Source organism: Gymnodraco acuticeps, unplaced genomic scaffold (assembly GCF_902827175.1).
Source record: "Gymnodraco acuticeps unplaced genomic scaffold, fGymAcu1.1, whole genome shotgun sequence".
Classification (NCBI taxonomy): domain Eukaryota; kingdom Metazoa; phylum Chordata; class Actinopteri; order Perciformes; family Bathydraconidae; genus Gymnodraco; species Gymnodraco acuticeps.
Genome location: NW_022990135.1, coordinates 1,248,253 through 1,265,106, shown reverse-complemented (window position 1 = coordinate 1,265,106; position 16,854 = coordinate 1,248,253). Strand labels below are relative to the sequence as shown.

The 16,854-nt window shown below is 46.4% G+C and overlaps 1 protein-coding gene across 1 annotated transcript; it reads left to right on the top strand.

The window, feature by feature from the left end:
• The first annotated feature begins 1,416 nt into the window (after positions 1-1,416).
• Positions 1,417-15,403, top strand: LOC117546743 (A disintegrin and metalloproteinase with thrombospondin motifs 5). Its single transcript, XM_034217102.1, has 8 exons — positions 1,417-2,708; positions 9,178-9,310; positions 9,496-9,663; positions 10,484-10,767; positions 11,688-11,871; positions 11,953-12,128; positions 12,205-12,380; positions 12,606-15,403. Exons 1-8 carry the CDS (start codon positions 1,677-1,679, stop codon positions 13,267-13,269), a joined length of 2,817 nt encoding a protein of 938 aa, XP_034072993.1. The 5' UTR covers positions 1,417-1,676; the 3' UTR covers positions 13,270-15,403.
• The last annotated feature ends 1,451 nt before the right edge of the window (positions 15,404-16,854 follow it).

Genomic DNA, 16,854 nt, shown 5'->3' with positions numbered 1-16,854 from the left:
TGCTCAGGATCAGTGCCACTGTTTTGCAGCTGCAGTGTGTTTTTATGTGTAAATTTTTTCGGGATAAACTACCCGTCCTCACATCCCTCTGTCCTGATCAAACATCCTCTCTCACACACTGCTCCGTATTTATAGGCGTCTTTTTACTGCAGGTAATACACTTGACAGTTTGGTGTAAAGGAGAAGCAGCAGGGGGGGAAGAGAAGGGGAGGCGAGATGTGAGGACAGAGAGAAACAGAGAAGGGGAGGCGAGATGTGAGGACAGAGAGAAACATAGACGGGTTGTGGTGGGTGGGAAGTGCGTTGCATAACAGTCAATTTGGACGCTCGATACTGCATCAGGGTGTTCAATATGAGCTGCAGGGCCGTAGCATAGATTTTCATCTCCCCCTAACATCCAATCGCACCCCCACTGTCACCTTCCTCCTCCTTGTTTTTGTTTTGATTCGGTTGGATGTACAACGTTGTGATGTCAGAGGGACTTACCATAGCAGCACAACATGTCCCGCTTTTCCTGAAGCTTGTGCCGCTTGCCCACGCGTCATTTTCACACCCACTCCCCTGGCTGCATCCACTGAGCCTTTGCTACCCACAATGCTTTGGGAGATCCGACATGGGCTTGTGTCATGTGTATCCACAACCAGAGGCCTCCCCGGGCTCTCCTGGCAATGCACACACACACTGAAACCCCCCCCCTCTGTGGCGTGCGGAGGTAATAGCTGTTGGGTGACTCAGCAAATGAGCAGTGTCTTGGAGCTTTGAAGGCGTTTAAGAAAAGCTCTGTAGTTGGCGGAGAGTGTGTTTGTTTTTGAGCATGACATCCCATTGGCACCTATTACCTAAACACAACAACAAATCAACACCTACAAGCACAAACACACTTTTTCTCCTCTAACTGTGTTATACCTAAGTGCAGCATGCCATTAAATGTCCTATAGAGGGACGTTGAACTCCCAGTACTCTTATTCGGGAACAACCATGAATTATTACGCCTCGGAAACCACCCAGTCAACTCTCCTTGGACTTCAATTATTAAAGAAGTCAAAGTGGTAAAAGTGTAAAAATAACAGGCTGGTGTTTAATGGTTGGGATAAATGGTTCTGTACCATCATGGGGCTATTTGGGAATGTTGCATTCTTTTGTTGTTGTTGCTGGATACAATCTGTTTCACCGCCTCTTGAGATGATTCATGAGGATTATGATGGACATGCTGAGTCTTAATAGTCTCCCTGTTTCCTGTGCTAAGGCAATGGGAAACACTCCAGTGACAGCATTGTTCAGGTCTCTCTCCTCCAGCACTTGACTTGATTTGAGGGAGCGAGGGAGGGAGAGAGAAGAGGGGGGTGGAGGAGGGGTGATTGAGCGCAAAGGGGGCAGGACTTTTCTCTCCGGGTCCTATTAAGAGCAAACTTTGTGTTTTTGTTCTCCAAGTTCAGCTCAGTGCTCTGCAGCCTGCATACAGTTCCTCTCTGCTGCTCTCTTTCGTTGTTTGTTTTTTTGTTCCTCAATGGTTTTGTTTGCTCGCCTCGGTTACTACTGTGTGTGTTTTCACTTGGGGATTTGGACACCGTGAGGATGCGTTTTTTTGTGGAGGAACAAACACTCAAAGTTGTCTCTTCGGACGATCCGGGCTCTTGTTAGTGGATACATAGATGTGTTTCGGGTTGGAATGAACAATGGTGCGGATCCTTGGTGCTCTGGCCGAGGGCATGCTCTGCTTTCGGCTACTGTTGCTGTGCGTCGTGGATTTGGAGCTAGGAGCGGGTCTCTCTACTTTCCAGGGTTTCTATCTTCCACCTGCGAACGGGTCTCTCCTCACACCTGCCCGGAGGACCGACGGGGTGGTGCGGACCATTGACCGGATTTACCACGGGGGTGGGAAGGTGGGCTACTTACTGTACCTGGACGGGAGTCGCTTCCAGCTGGACATGGAGCGGGACGAGTCGGTGCTCTCGCATCACTTCGGCACTCAGTCTGTGCTTTCTCTGATGGGGGACGCTCCTCTGCAACGGGAGTGCGCGTACCGTGGGACGGTGGACTCCAACGCGGAGTCCCTGGCCGTCTTCAACCTCTGCGGTGGGGGGCTCGAGGGCTTCTTCGCTGTGGACCACGCGCGCTACACCATCACGCCAATCGTCAGGGCTCGAGGACACGAGCACGACGCACGCGCGCTACAGGACAAGGACGCGGAGAGCGCACTCCACGTTTTCACGCGCGAGAGTTTCAGCTTCGAGGCCATGCGTGAGGGGCGCGAGAGCTGCGGGACACGCGACAGGGGGAGAGGACGCCGGGATGCGACAAAGAGACGCCGGGACAGAGGGGTGAAGAAGGGGAGAGAGAGGCGCGCGCAGGAAAGCGCAGATGACCATGGCGCGCGGAGCAAGAGGTCGGTGTCTCGCGCCAGGCACGTGGAGCTGCTGCTGGTGGCCGACGACACCATGACTCGAAAATACGGGACGGACCTGAACCACTACCTGCTCACTCTGGCCTCCATCGCATCCAAGCTGTACGGGCACGCGAGCATCGAGAACCCCATCCGGCTGTCCGTGGTGAAGGTGCGCGTGCTCAGCGACAAGGAGAAGGGGCTCGAGGTGACCAAGAACGCTGCAGCGACCCTGAAGAGTTTCTGCAGGTGGCAGAACCAGCAGAACCCGCGAGACGACGACCACAAGGACCACTACGACGCCGCCATCCTCTTCACCAGGCAGGTAAACAAACGTCCCTTTCCTCACCCACACCTGTGCGAATGTCTCCAGAGGTGGGAGAAGTAGGCTACTCAAATCTTTACTTAAGTACAATATTTGAATAGTGTAGAAATACTCCGTTACAAGTAAAAGTCCTGCAATCAAAAATGTTACTCAAGTACAAAAGTATTAGCATCAAAATAATGTTTAATCTGATTTAAGTGTTGTCACATCATTACTCCAAATCTGAAATCTAAATAAAGGTATGCAATAAATGTAGTGGAGGTACAAAACTTAACTCTGAATTGTATTGGAGTGGAAGTACAAAGTACTTAAGTACAGTACTTGAGTAAATCTACTCAGTTACTTGACCCCACTGCCTGCTGTCTCCCAACTCACTCAGCGGCGGAGAGGCGGCTAGCACCCCGGTGTGATACCAAGGCTGCGGAGGGGGTGACGCCACTTTGTTTTTATTTTGATGGTGCACATGCTGGCTGCTGAAGCTAAGCTGGGGCTTTGGGGGGCTTATTGCACACAGCTTATAGTAAGGAAAACAACTGACACACGTCACCTTTTTTATGTTTATAGCAGCAATGACACAGTATTTCCCACTTGAGCCTCGATGTCTCATTTAGTGGTTATTGTAGCCAACTGTGAATCATTTACCAATTTGCATCCAAGTCAATCAGAAGTGAGGAACCTGCTCCCCACATGTCTCTGCTTTGTATGTTTTCTCAGTCCTTCCGTTTCCCCCCTCCTTCTTTTCTTTTTTGCTGAATCTCTTGTGCGTAATGCAGCGCAGCGTCTGTAAAAAGTCCATAAAAACTGTATTTCCTGCGCCTGGTGTTTTTCTAGGCAGGCTCTTCATACCTCCAGGCTCTCCCTCCCAGTCCCCTGACGGTCTAAAAGTCTGTGTGATCTGAGGCGCGCTCCCGTAAAGCCGTGCACGTAAATTCTTCTAGGAGGTTGGAAATTAGCTGCTGGATGTATTGCAGAAATATCCCTCAAACTCCCCTTGAAACTGCTGCACTTATAGTCTTCCCTCCCTCTACTCCTCTCTCTGTCTCTCATCACTCCAGTCTGCACATTTTCCCCCTGTTACTTTTCCAGCGTCTGTCAGCTGGGGCTGGGAGCTGTCCGAAAAACAAACACATCCACCCTGTAAGAAGCTCTGCGTTTACCGAGACCACACTCATTTATCCCGTCTTTCACCGTCCCTTTCTCCTCCTCTTTTCCCTGCCTAGTGGAAAGCCGCAGGGCAGCAGCAGACCTACATGCATTTTTCACCTCTCCTCTCCGGGTGTGGCTTCACGGCGGTTAGCTGCAGTTCCAGATAGCTCTCCTTGAGATGCGGTGTGTTGGGCTCATGCAGCGTCTTGTTGTGGTGTAACCTCGGATCTCCTGGCGTAGACTCCATGCTGGCTCCATCATGCATTGGCTAGGCAGCTGCATGCCTGAGGTTTGCTGGCAAAGTGGCACTTCCTGCGTGCCAACCAACGTCGTGGCTGCTCACTAACCCTGCTGCCGCTCCACCTGCACAGGCACGATTGAAGGAGTCCAGGCAAAAGATGGAAAGATCCTCCGGTGGTTGGGTTTGGCAGTGTGGACAGGGTCAGACGGGCATGGAAACAGAACATCCAGATACTCCTGAGGCAGCCTCTGAACAGGAAGTCAAACTGGCCTGGAAACTAATTAAACATGACAGGCGGAATACTGTGGATTATGCTTTTAATTTACAAGGGCTTTAATACTGTTAAAATACTCATGCTTACCCTAAAAACCTCCACTCTCCATTGCATATTTCCATTGATTTCCAATGCCGTTTCATATCCAAGCAGTCCATGCGGGATAACAGTCATGCACAGTTACAAAAAGAATCAGCAAGCACACATTTTTCATGCAAACATTGCCTCAGATATGGAGATGTCTTCCTCTTTTAAAGTGTTATGTCTTATTCAACAGAAAGAGTTTCCAGTGCTTTCTCTCTCACCTGTCGCAGCCCTTACATTGTTTATAAACCTGTCTACCACATCTCACCTTCACTGATGAGCTGCAGATGTTAACTGTCAGCACGAGGAGCAGGTGATCCCCACTCTGTCGCATGCCGAGCGTATAATCCTCTATTTGGCCCCTGGCATGTTCCTGATCCCTATCTGTTGCACCGCTGCAGGACAAACAAGCCTCTCTGCGGCCAAATGAGCAGTGAGGCTCATGCATGACTTGACTTTAGGGTCGTGACCTTTAATAAGGCTAAGAAAGCAGCCAACGCCTCGCTTTGACTTTTAAAGGAGTCAGTGTTTCGGCTTAAATTGCTCGATCGTTAGGACGGACGAAAAAGCAGTTTGTTTACAGCTGCAGGAAGATGACTAATAGGAATCCACTGTTGTTTCAGCTCAGGTGAAAAAAGGTGGAATGTGAAGATGCTGACATCTTGAAAACCACACTAATCATTTTAGCAGGAGTAGCCCCCGATACGTCAAGATCTGCGCTCAATCCGTCGATATACAAACATATTAGAGCCCTTAGAGTTTCCGTTGACAGGATTCCAGTCAGGAAATACGTTTATTTGGCTCATACCTTGCACGCTGCATTTTGGATTGAGAAAGAAAGGAAGTTTGGCATTGCAATGTGTTAACTATTTTCTCAGGACTTTCTCAGGGAAATAACTTGGGTTGCCCAACCCCAATGGAAACATGGAGGTGCTATAGCTTCAGTTCATATGTGTTACAGCAAATGGCCTAATATTCTATTGTACTGAATGACATAAGGATGCAGCGTTTGAGGCAGGGCTCCGTTCCAAATGTATCGATGGCTTTCATAGGAATTTACTGAATGAATTTACTGTTAAACAATCACCCGCTGATTTAAAGACGTCTCTTTCCCTATCTCAGACAATGGAAACCGTATTTTTGGGGCCAAATTAGGTCTTAGTCTCAGTACCACTGTTTGGCCATGACAAAAATATAATATTCCATTGTATTGACAGGTGCTAAATAGTAGCTTATATGCGAAAACAAATTATTCCGCGGCGTATTTGGAGCGACTGTGAAGCAGATTATTGCCGTCCGTTGGGCTGGAACTGGAGCTCATTGAAGACTTTGTGACTGTGAAGTCAGACCGGTCCATTGTTCCCAGATAAGAGGGGGGAGGCTCGGAGGGAACTTGTCTCTTTGTGGTCAGGTCCAATTACCCCAACACCCCATACCCTCAGTGAGTTGACCGTGTGGCGGTGTCACTCTGTCCCACACATACCAGCACCGCCACGAAACAACGGGTACATTGAGGGGGAACCGAGTGTGTGTCTGTGTGTACGAGAACATTAAACGCTATGCATGGCTGTGTTCGCTGGACAGTGCACAAAGCCCCACTGTCAGAGGGCCGCAGAGAGAGACTGACATACAAACTGTATGGTGGAAGAAGTAAGATGAAAATACTCATGTAAAGTTCCTCAAAACTCTGCTACAGTACTTCAGTCAAAGTACTTTATTACATTCCAACCCTGCACATGTGTTCATTCATGCTGCTTTTTTTATACGCTTCTTGCAGCAATAGCTCAAATATTTGGACAGACATTGCTTGCAGGTACTTGTGATGCCCGTGTTATTGAAGTGCTCACCTTTTTTTAACCCGGGTTGAGTTAGGGCCACATTAAAGCCGCCATCCACGTACTACCAGGATTATCCACATTTACGTATTAATAATGTAAAAAATTATAAAAAGCCTTAATTGTACACCTGTTTATGCAACATATGAGCCCAAACAATAACACTTTTTTAAAATATCATTCCTTCAGAAGGTGATAACTGTCTGCAGAAGAGGGCCGTTAATGACGATTGATGTAAAGTACACAGTATGTACATAATATACACACTCCATTTCCTCCACATGTGTTAAACACTTGTCATTTAGCCTCTTACAGTGAATGTGAAAATGTCTATCATTTGGGACTCCTCCCTTTCTTGTGTGTCCCCCCCTCCTCCTCTTCCTCCTCCTTCATGTGTTTGTGTGCGTCTGTACATTAACGTGTACATTTCCCAGCGCTCGCCCCCGTCCCTCTGTTTGTTTGAACTGTTCCTGATATTTCACACGTGCTAAACTTCGTCTGGGAGATGTTGACAACCCGCAGACAGCGCTTGGATCCCAAACCCTCGACACACTCCGCCGGAGAGTTCAGATAAAAAACACACTCTCTTCAGACTGAGATGCATCACTGACTTCTTATTTGTATTGGCTTTTTCATTTTTCCAGCAGAAGACATTACACAAATGTATAACCCCCATCCCAAAATACAAAAAAAGGTAAAATAATAAGAAAAACATAAAGAAATATTCAAATAAAAATGGTACGTAATAATAAAAAATGTGCAACAACATAATTGATCATCTCTTGTTATGCGCGGTATGAAAGTCAAATATGTTGACAACGTATGGATCTGATTATCAGGAGTAAAGAACAGGTTTTTTTAGCCATATCTTTTCATTTCACAACAAGACGCATGTGACATCAGGCCAACACAAGGCTGATTTATGAAGCAGCCTTGGGTCAGTCCTCAAAGGACACTTAAGACCATGATGGCTTTTAGAGCCACTGATGATCAGGGAACACTGCTCCACTGTTGCACAATTATCAAATACATTAAGAAAGATATTCTGGGCATTTTCAGGTTCAGATTTGTATGATGTAGCTCTACTGGGTCTTTTTTCATACTGCCAGCACCTCTTTTGAAACGGAGCCCAGTTTCAGACACACAATGTCAACAACTGTTGACCAGTCTTTTCTTTTTGATTAGCAGGTTTATTGAAATCAGCCTGCAGGGAGTTTTTGATCACAGTGTGAGCTACACTCACTCTGAGGGACTTCAGTGTGTGTGTGGGTCTGGCGGGCTGTTTGTTTAACACAAGCCTTGGCTTAGATTTTAAGTGGTCTCGTTACACACACAGACACACAGACACACACAGCTCTGATCGCCTCCTGACCTTCACAACCAGCATGCCACCTGTTCTCCTGTTATTTCAGCCAATATTTCTCTCACTCCTTGTTCTCTCAGTTCTTTTCTGTAATATCCGGCATCCCTCCATCCTCCCGGCTTATTACCCTTTGCATTCCCCCAGATGCTTGCAAGCTTTTCCTAGATAGAGAGTGAGTTTCAGGGTCATGTCAGGTCTTTTTCTCCTTTTAATTTCTAATCAAACAGTCCTGTTTGTCTTTCCTTTTTTACACTAAAAGCCCTGTGTTCAAGAAGAGAAACAAAAACAGCTGCTGTACTTCGGGTAGAGACTGGGAGAGGGTGGGAATGAAAAAGAAATGAAAGAGAGGGAGGTGAAAAGCACGTCGGGGTGAAAGAGTGTGGGAAACAGGGAGAGAGAAACCGAATATATAGCTGATTCAAATCAAACTTCCCTTAAAACTAATTCTGCAGACGGGACAGAAAAACGTCCATGCATGCAACAAACTGGACTCCCCCTCCTCTTTTCCTTTATGAGTTTGCAGTTTTGTGTTCTATATGTTCAAGTTTATACCCTTTATTTACTATATTGTTGTGCATGTGTGTGTAAGGCGTTCCCACCCAGTCAGCCATGTGTGTGTGAGCGTAGAACACAAGGCAGTTTGTTCCAAAGCAACCCGCGGGCAACGAGTACACACCCTCCCCAGAGAGACTCTCACACACGACCCAGTAGGCCTGTCAGCACCACTTAACGTGACGATTCATCCTCCCCACGGACGTGTGTGTGTGTGTCTTCTGTACACACGGACGTATATGTTTGTGTTCGTGTCTGCACCCTAAATGCATGTTCCGCTGCTTTGTTTGTTGCAAAGATTCAAAGGCTTTATTGTCCTTTTTTTACACGGCTTAGTTGAATACTCGATTCTGATTGGTCAATTTGGACATTCCAGAGGTTGTTAATTCTCGTTAACAGACCGTTGCTAAGGTCATATCAATCCACAGAAAGTCACTTTAACGTCAGCTGTGGACAAACTCTGGTTTTCTCCATCAGAAAACATCACGGGTCAACTGATTGATCTGTGCACTCGACCGGGACAAGCAGAGCACCCCGGGGCGTCATCTGCATGGACATGTGTGGGAAGGAAACAAAGATCAATAGTGTGTCAGCCTGTGAACCATGGGAGGCAGACAGGGAGATGCGGGAGGAAGAGGAAGAGAGGAAGGAAGGAAGGAAGGCAGGCAGGAAGGAAGAGAGATTATACTCGGGCTGTAAAAACAAATGTATCAACTGACACCTCAGCTTGGATTTATTTCATGCTTTACAAAGTGTAGTTATGGAGATCGCATTGCATTATGGGAGTTGTAGTATCCAGTGTTTCTTTTCGGATAGCCAGATGTCCATGTATTTGAAAGACAAGAATAGACACTGCCTTTTGCTGCGTTTGTTAGAATGACATTCGGTAAACTATAATGTTCTTTATTAAGTTAAATCATAGTTATTCAATCAATCAAAGAAGGATGTATACTGACGGTATTTCCTCTGTCCAGGACCTCTGTGGCCACCACTCCTGCGACACGCTGGGCATGGCGGACGTCGGCACCATCTGCTCCCCGGAGAGGAGCTGCGCCGTCATCGAGGACGACGGGCTGCACGCTGCGTTCACTGTCGCGCATGAGATAGGTAGGCATGTATACCACCACACAAACAGAGGTGTGAACACGCCAGCGCCCGCACATCTGTCAGCATCTCTCTGCAGCTGATTAATAACCTTGGGAGGATTGTCTTATCTCAGACACCTGATCCCGAGTGTGTTCTCTTTTCTCATGTGCAAACTCGTTTCCATCAACTCGTCCGTTTCTCCCCAGGTCACCTGCTCGGTTTGTCCCACGATGACTCCAAGTTCTGCGAGGAGAAGTTCGGGGTGAACAGCGACAAGCGGCTCATGTCCTCCATCCTCACCTCCATCGACGCCTCCAAGCCCTGGAGCCGCTGCACCTCGGCCACCATCACAGACTTCTTTGACGATGGCAACGGTAAGTGTGGGAGAAAATGCAGAATCATAAAAACAGAGCAAAACCGTGAGATCTGTCCTCACTTTCCCACGCTCCGTTTACAAATTGCAGCCATGTGAATTTGACGTGTGATAGCTTTTCTCACACATTACCTATCAGGGAGAGCTATTTACGACCAAACCGAGCTGTAATCATGCTAATAGAGCGTTATTTACAATCCTGTTAACTTCTTAAAGAGTGTAGCTGCAGTGCAATGACAGATCTTTGGCAAAGATTCCAGAAGTGTAATTCATTACTGCCAAAGCCTCGAAAGCTGACATAACGTTAAAAAAAATCCATAGCTTCGGGCGTTATTCATGTAGCAACTGACGTATGCTATGCATTTCTATTGAGAGATATGACATTCAGTTCTCAAAAAGACTTCCATACGCCAGTTAGTGTGCATTTTGCAGATGTTGCACACTTGGACACAATAGGGACTTCCAGGCATGCATTAGTTTATAATACATTTATTTTGCTTAGTTTTTTCAGAATCATACTGCATACTCTCAGCTTGGTCTAATAAGTTATGAAACCTTCCTAAACTTACATTAAACATAATATATCAAAAGGTCCACTTGCAATTAACCTGCTAAGCACACTGACTGATGACATTCAGCACACATACACAACTTATTATTCAGCTACAGGTGATTAGTCCATGTTAGCTAACTAGCTTGCTAACTAATATTTCACACGACACACTCTTCATTAAACTACGATAAAAATGCGTTACTGATTGTTTTGTTACACTTCTGTGTCACTAGTTTTATGTATGCTCTCCCTCTTCTTCCTGCTACAGCCGAGTGTCTCCTGGACTCCCCCCGCTCCCCCCTCCTGGGCCCCGAGGAGCTCCCGGGCCAGAGCTACGACGCCGTCCGCCAGTGCCGCCTGGCCTTCGGGCCGGAGTACACGGTGTGCCCGGGGATGGACGTGTGCTCCCGCCTGTGGTGCGCCGTTATCCGCCACGGACAGATGGTGTGTCTGACCAAGAAGCTGCCGGCTGTGGAGGGGACGCCCTGCGGGAAGGGGCGCATCTGCCTGCAGGGGAAGTGTGTGGACAAGACCCGCAAGAGACACTACTCGGTAAAGACAGAAATATTACTTTTGACAGTTCAAAAACGTATATTTGAGACACTCAACAACACACTGTAAAGGAGAAAGAAGGACACTCGAGGAGAAAAATGTCGGGTTGTTCAGTGTGTGGTCTGCTGCTTTATTTATGCCGCTGCTGATCTGTGCGATTTGTTTTCTTGGCCTTGCTTTAACCAAATTCAATTGAATTTAATAAGTTAGGGGAGCGAATCCGTTCTTGGCAGGATGTCGTGTGTGTGTGTGTGTGTGTGTGTGTGTGTGTGTGTGTGTGTGTGTGTGTGTGTGTGTGTGTGTGTGTGTGTGTGTGTGTGTGTGTGTGTGTGTGTGTGGTGTGTGTGTGTGTGTGTGTGTGTGTGTGTGTGTGAAGAATATGTTCTTTGTGTTTATTTGTCACATGACATTTGGCGGGTTTGACTTGATTCTTGGCAGTCGTGTGTGTGTGGATGCGACCCAAGTCTTGACTCGCTTCATTCTCACTGCCATGTATGACGACCACTGACGTTAAGCCCCTGCATGTGAGACTCCTTTTAACCTCTATAAACAGAATATTTCTTTGCAGATGAAGTGGCTTTTACTGTGGAAAGAAGTGCTATACACTGAACAAACTAAATGGAAAGCTCTGCAGAACTACAGGATTATAAAATCAGCTTTGTCTCGTAAAACGTTTAAGGCTACTTACTTATCCATGATCATGACTCATGCAGCGCTGGCTGGAAAAACATAAAAATAAGTACATTTCATTCAGGATGTTCCTCGAGGGGAAGCATGTGAGCTTTCATGCTAGTTTCCTTCATCACACGGGGGATCGCCCCGCTTCTTCTTTCCACACAATGCATGCCACATTTCCTACTTTCTCTGCGACACCTGACTAACCGCCCACTTCCTCATTTATCTTCCCGCTTCTTTCCAAGGCGTCCAACCACGGCAGCTGGAGCTCCTGGGGTCCTTGGGGTGGGTGCACCAGGACGTGCGGAGGCGGGGTGAAGTTCGCCCAGCGCCTGTGCAACAACCCGCCGCCGCGCAACAACGGGCGCTACTGCACGGGGAAGAGAGCCATCTACCGGTCCTGCAACGTCACGCCATGTCCGCCAGCCAGTGAGTGTCGCAGCCTGGGAATGCATGCGTGATTATTACAGCTTATTGGTCGTACTCACAATCCTCTTTTCATTTCTCCAGATAAGAACTTCCGGCAGGAGCAATGTGAAGTGCGCAACGGTCCCCAGACGGATCCTAAGGGGGTGAAGACGTTTGTTGAGTGGGTGCCGAAGTACGCCGGAGTCCTGCCCAAAGACGTGTGTAAGCTGACCTGCAGGGCCAAAGGAACAGGATACTACGTGGTGTTCTCTCAGAGGGTGAGCTGAAGCAAAGAAGTAAGAGGTACAGTGTATTTAAGGGGAAATGGGAAATAATCTTCCTTTTTGTCTCCAGGTGGTAGACGGGACCGAGTGTCGTCCCTACAGCAGCTCGGTGTGTGTGAAAGGGAAGTGTGTGCGGACGGGCTGCGACGGCATCATCGGCTCCAAGCTGCAGTTCGATAAGTGTGGGATATGTGGGGGCGACAGCACGGGATGTATACGTGTGGTGGGCAACTTCACCAAGAAAAGGTGAGACAAAGAGACAGAGAACTTTAACTGTGCATTACATTTATCAGAATTACACACAATTGCTAAGGGAAGTTTTGCTTTGATGTGTTAATAGCAGAGTGCTAACTAGATTTGCTAACAAGAGATGCTATGTTCTATGCTTTTTTCATAACCTAAATCAGTGGAAAATGTTTGCTTTTATGCTGATCTGACCCTCTTCTTTACTCTCTCTCTCTTGCCAATCAGTAAGGGCTACACGGACGTGGTGAAGATCCCGGCAGGCTGCACCCACATTAAGGTCCGTCAGCACAAGGCGAAGGACCAGACGCGCTACACCGCCTACCTGGCCCTGCGCCGGCCCAGCAACGAGTACCTCCTCAACGGCAAGTTCATGATCTCCACCTCCGAGACCATCATCCCCCTCAACGGTTCTGTGCTCAACTACAGTGGCTGGAGCCAGAGGGACGAGTGGCTCCACAGCATGGGGCCCGGGGCCCTTCAGGAATCTCTAGTGGTGCAGATCCTAGCGACGGACGCTAAGAAGCCGCTGGATGTTCGCTACAGCTTCTTCATGCCACGGAGGAATGCTCCACAGCCCCAACTCAGCCCCAAGTCCACCCCTACACAGAGCACCACCACCACCACCACCAGAAGCACCACTACCACCAGAAGCACCACTACATCTTGCTCCACTCCCAAAATCCTGGTCCCGACGGCTCCAGGCCCCTCTACCCCCCTCCCAGGGCCCCACTGGGTGACGGGGTCCTGGATGAGCTGCTCTAGGACTTGTGACACTGGCTGGCAGAGCCGGACTGTGCAGTGTAAGGGCCAGGAGGGGAAGCTCTCCAAGGGCTGCACGTTGGGGGTCCGACCCTCCGCCTTCAAACACTGTCTGGTGAAGAAATGCTGAGGCGGCAGGAGAGGGGGAACAATTGGTAGGACGTTTAAAGGTCTGGAGTTCTTGGTGTCGGACTCCTTAAACAGGACTGTGAATGTTGAGCGGCTCCACAGAGACTCTGGATGTACCTGACTAAACGCCGGAGGAATGTCCTGGAATCGCAGTAGCTATGCAGTAGAGACCGCCCGGACAGACTCAAATTGCATGTTTGCAACGGATTGTCTTTACTTCGGCCTCCAGACCCTGGAGGCTCAGTGTGTGTTGCCCTGTAATGGCATGTCGTGTTTGTGTATGGTATTCCATGTGTTCTGATCACTGTGGGGATTCGGAAGTCGCTTCCATTTGTCCGTGAGAACGATGGGGATTGGATTGAAAGATATCGTTATTAGCTTGCCGTCATTTCTGCCGAATGTCCCGCGGTGGGTGTACTGCGTCGCAAATTGCTCTAGTAACTGAAACGCTTGTCAAATGTGTTACAGGTTGAATGTTGAAAAGATCACTCTCCATCTTCTGATCGACTACCAATATTCTTCCCGTAAAATATTATTTATGAGCCACTCAGTGACGGAAATGTCCCAGTAACAGGAGTTATACAAATGATGGTCCTGGATAAGGGCTACCCGATGCCCCGACTATAAGCGCTCTGCGTCTTTATTTGAACGATCTGTCCAGCTGAAAAACGAGAGGCAGCACAAGAAGGGAACACTGGTTTCTCGTGTCCTAGAATGAATGGTGAATTACGTCCTATCCCAAAATATTTTTCTCATCTCAAGTTCTTGCAGCGTATACAAGAAAACTCTGTAAGAAAGCTTTTCCTAAAGACACAAGTCACCTGTGCAGCGTATGGTGGCCTTCAGAGGACAAACTTTACAACAGTTAGGTTGACATAGGGGCAAAGTAACCATGACACTCCTTAACATTTATGGAGGTTTAAAATGACTCACAGGCTTAGGGTAATTATTGATGTGTGTGTAGAGCTTCAACAAACAATTGTTTTCATTATCAATTAATCTGCCAATTATTTGAGAGGTTGAAATGCCATGGTTTGCGTCATCCTTATCAAAATAGTTGGCTATTATGTTTCTGTCGACTGTTGCAGCTCTAGTGTGTGTTTGTGTGTGTGTGTGTCTCATGTACCCAGGCCTGTGTTTATGCACATGTAGTATGTATCGACAACGTTTTGAAGCGTCTTCACTCTCGGTTCTGTCGGCATCAGTCATTATGCCGGTGCTGGGAGCTTAACAACCCTCAGGTTTTATTTTGGAGTTCAATATCTGTTCGTTTGTCTGTTTAGGAAGCAATGCTTATATGACAATGTGTGCCCTGGATACTCGCAACGACAGCAAGGGAGATGCTAACGCAGTGTCCTTTTTTGCAATTCAACACTCATTCTCTGTTTTACATCATGTTTTTGAAAATGTTTTAAACTGTGTCCTGATGGGTGGTGTTCGCCATGTTACAACAATTCAGATCGTGCCACTGATTTTGAAGATACAATTCTTCAAATACTTCAGACAATCCACAGAGCTCACTGTCAAAAATGCTACAGAAATAGTCCCAGTGCCGACAAGGGGACACTGATTTGGGATAGTCATGTTGCTGTTGATTATAAGAAATAGTTTGACATATCTGGAAATACGCCTATTCATTTTCTTGCCAAGAAATAGACAATAATATTGATACTACACATGCCTCTCCTCTGAATATTAAGCTACAACAAGGAAACTGTTAGCATAGCTTAGCCTACAGACGTGAAGCTAGGGAGACGACTAGCCTTGATCTGTCCAAATAAAACAAATATGGCTACAAACATATTTTAATTAACACATGTGTTTTTTGAACAGTACATAGTGTAATAACCTCACCCATCTGGCACCTGTTCAGGAGAAAACCCAAATTCAGATTTATTTACACAATATAGACATTTTATACAATGAGTAGATCTTTCATATATCTCTAAGTATTCAACCATATATACACAGAAATGTATAAAAACAAACACATTGGAACAATCCATCAGATCAATTTATCTACTCTGACCCTTGCAGTGGGGAAACCCCTCTCGCTGAACGACAGAAACACAGCACTGAACTTGTAATTTATTGTTTGTACAACTGCTACGTGTGAATAAAAGAAAACAACGAGATGAGTTTTATTTATTATAGTAATTTTGTATCAAATTACTATTTAACTTAGGCATATGACTGCAGAATCATTCCTTTGTGAGAATATAGTGTTTCTTTTCTAGTCATCCACATGAATATATGTATATAAAATCTATATATTTAAATACCTTTGTGTCTGTGTTGTTCATTTGGTCACATATTTGTATTTTATTTTCCTTGCATGTGTCGCAAAATCAGTCGCTATCTAAACACACATGATGAAAGAGGAGTGTTGGGGTGGGGATGATTATATTAGAACAGCCTTATTATATGGATGGGAAAAAGCCAGACCATTTACATGCACAAAAGCCTATAGAACACAATACAATGACAAATCAAGGAACCTATACAGTGGCTTGGCCAAACCAAGTTGAAACCAAGGGGCAATTAAGATGAACAGAATACAAAAAAGTGTATTTTATTTGTATGTATGTTTATGAATGCACCACAACACATAGTCAAATTCCTCGTATGTGTTTAAAACCTACCTGGTAATGAACCTGGTTCTGGTTAAACCCAAATCCCCCCTTTGACATGGAAGCAGGTGGATTTAACTTTAAGACAAAGAAAGACATTAATACAAACAAATACTTGTGTTAGCTGTGCTACAATTTTGAAGTCATGTCAGATGAGAAGCAAATATAGAGTTGACCATCTAAATGAAATGTGTGGTGTTAATAATTTGCACATTTGACTGCAGCCGAACTGAAGGTGAACTACTGCAGGTGAGGTGCAGTGTAATTGTTTGACCCTGTGTGGCTGGGGCCATCAATTTGTAAATAATAACAATAGCTGTCAGTTATGTACGGTGACTGAGAGGTGCAATCGACTATTGCAAAGTGTGAAACACTTTTAAAAAGCTTGAGACAAATTTACATTTTCTAAAACAAAATTACATTAGCAAAATGCTTTCGGACCCTGGTTCAGAATCCTCCAGCAGAGGCACCCCTCTGTGCACCTTTACAAACGAAATAAAACGTGATTAAACATGTAAATGCTAGACTTCTGCACAACGTTAAACATGGCCTTACCTCACCTGCACTCAGGTATTCTACAGGTAAAATGCACATGAGGTGCAGCTAGAGGAGATTATATTACCCTGCACAGGAAAAGTTATACAAGTCAATAATATCTTTATGTTAAAGCAGCACAACAATATAACTCCATCCCAGCAAGAACAAAACACATGTAGTCTTTTTAAAACTCATTAAAAAGCAACAAGCTCATACATGTGATGCAACGGCGCCACCTTGTGGTGAAATGTGATACAGCCCCATCCAGTGATGGAAAATACCTGCAGCTGTGTTGGGAATTTCCACAGGGCATGCCTACCATCTTCTGGGAAATTGCGGAATTACAATGAGTCACTTTTTATGACCTGTTGCTCTTAAGGTGGACTTCCATAATGTGTCCCCACAGAGTGATCAAGTGA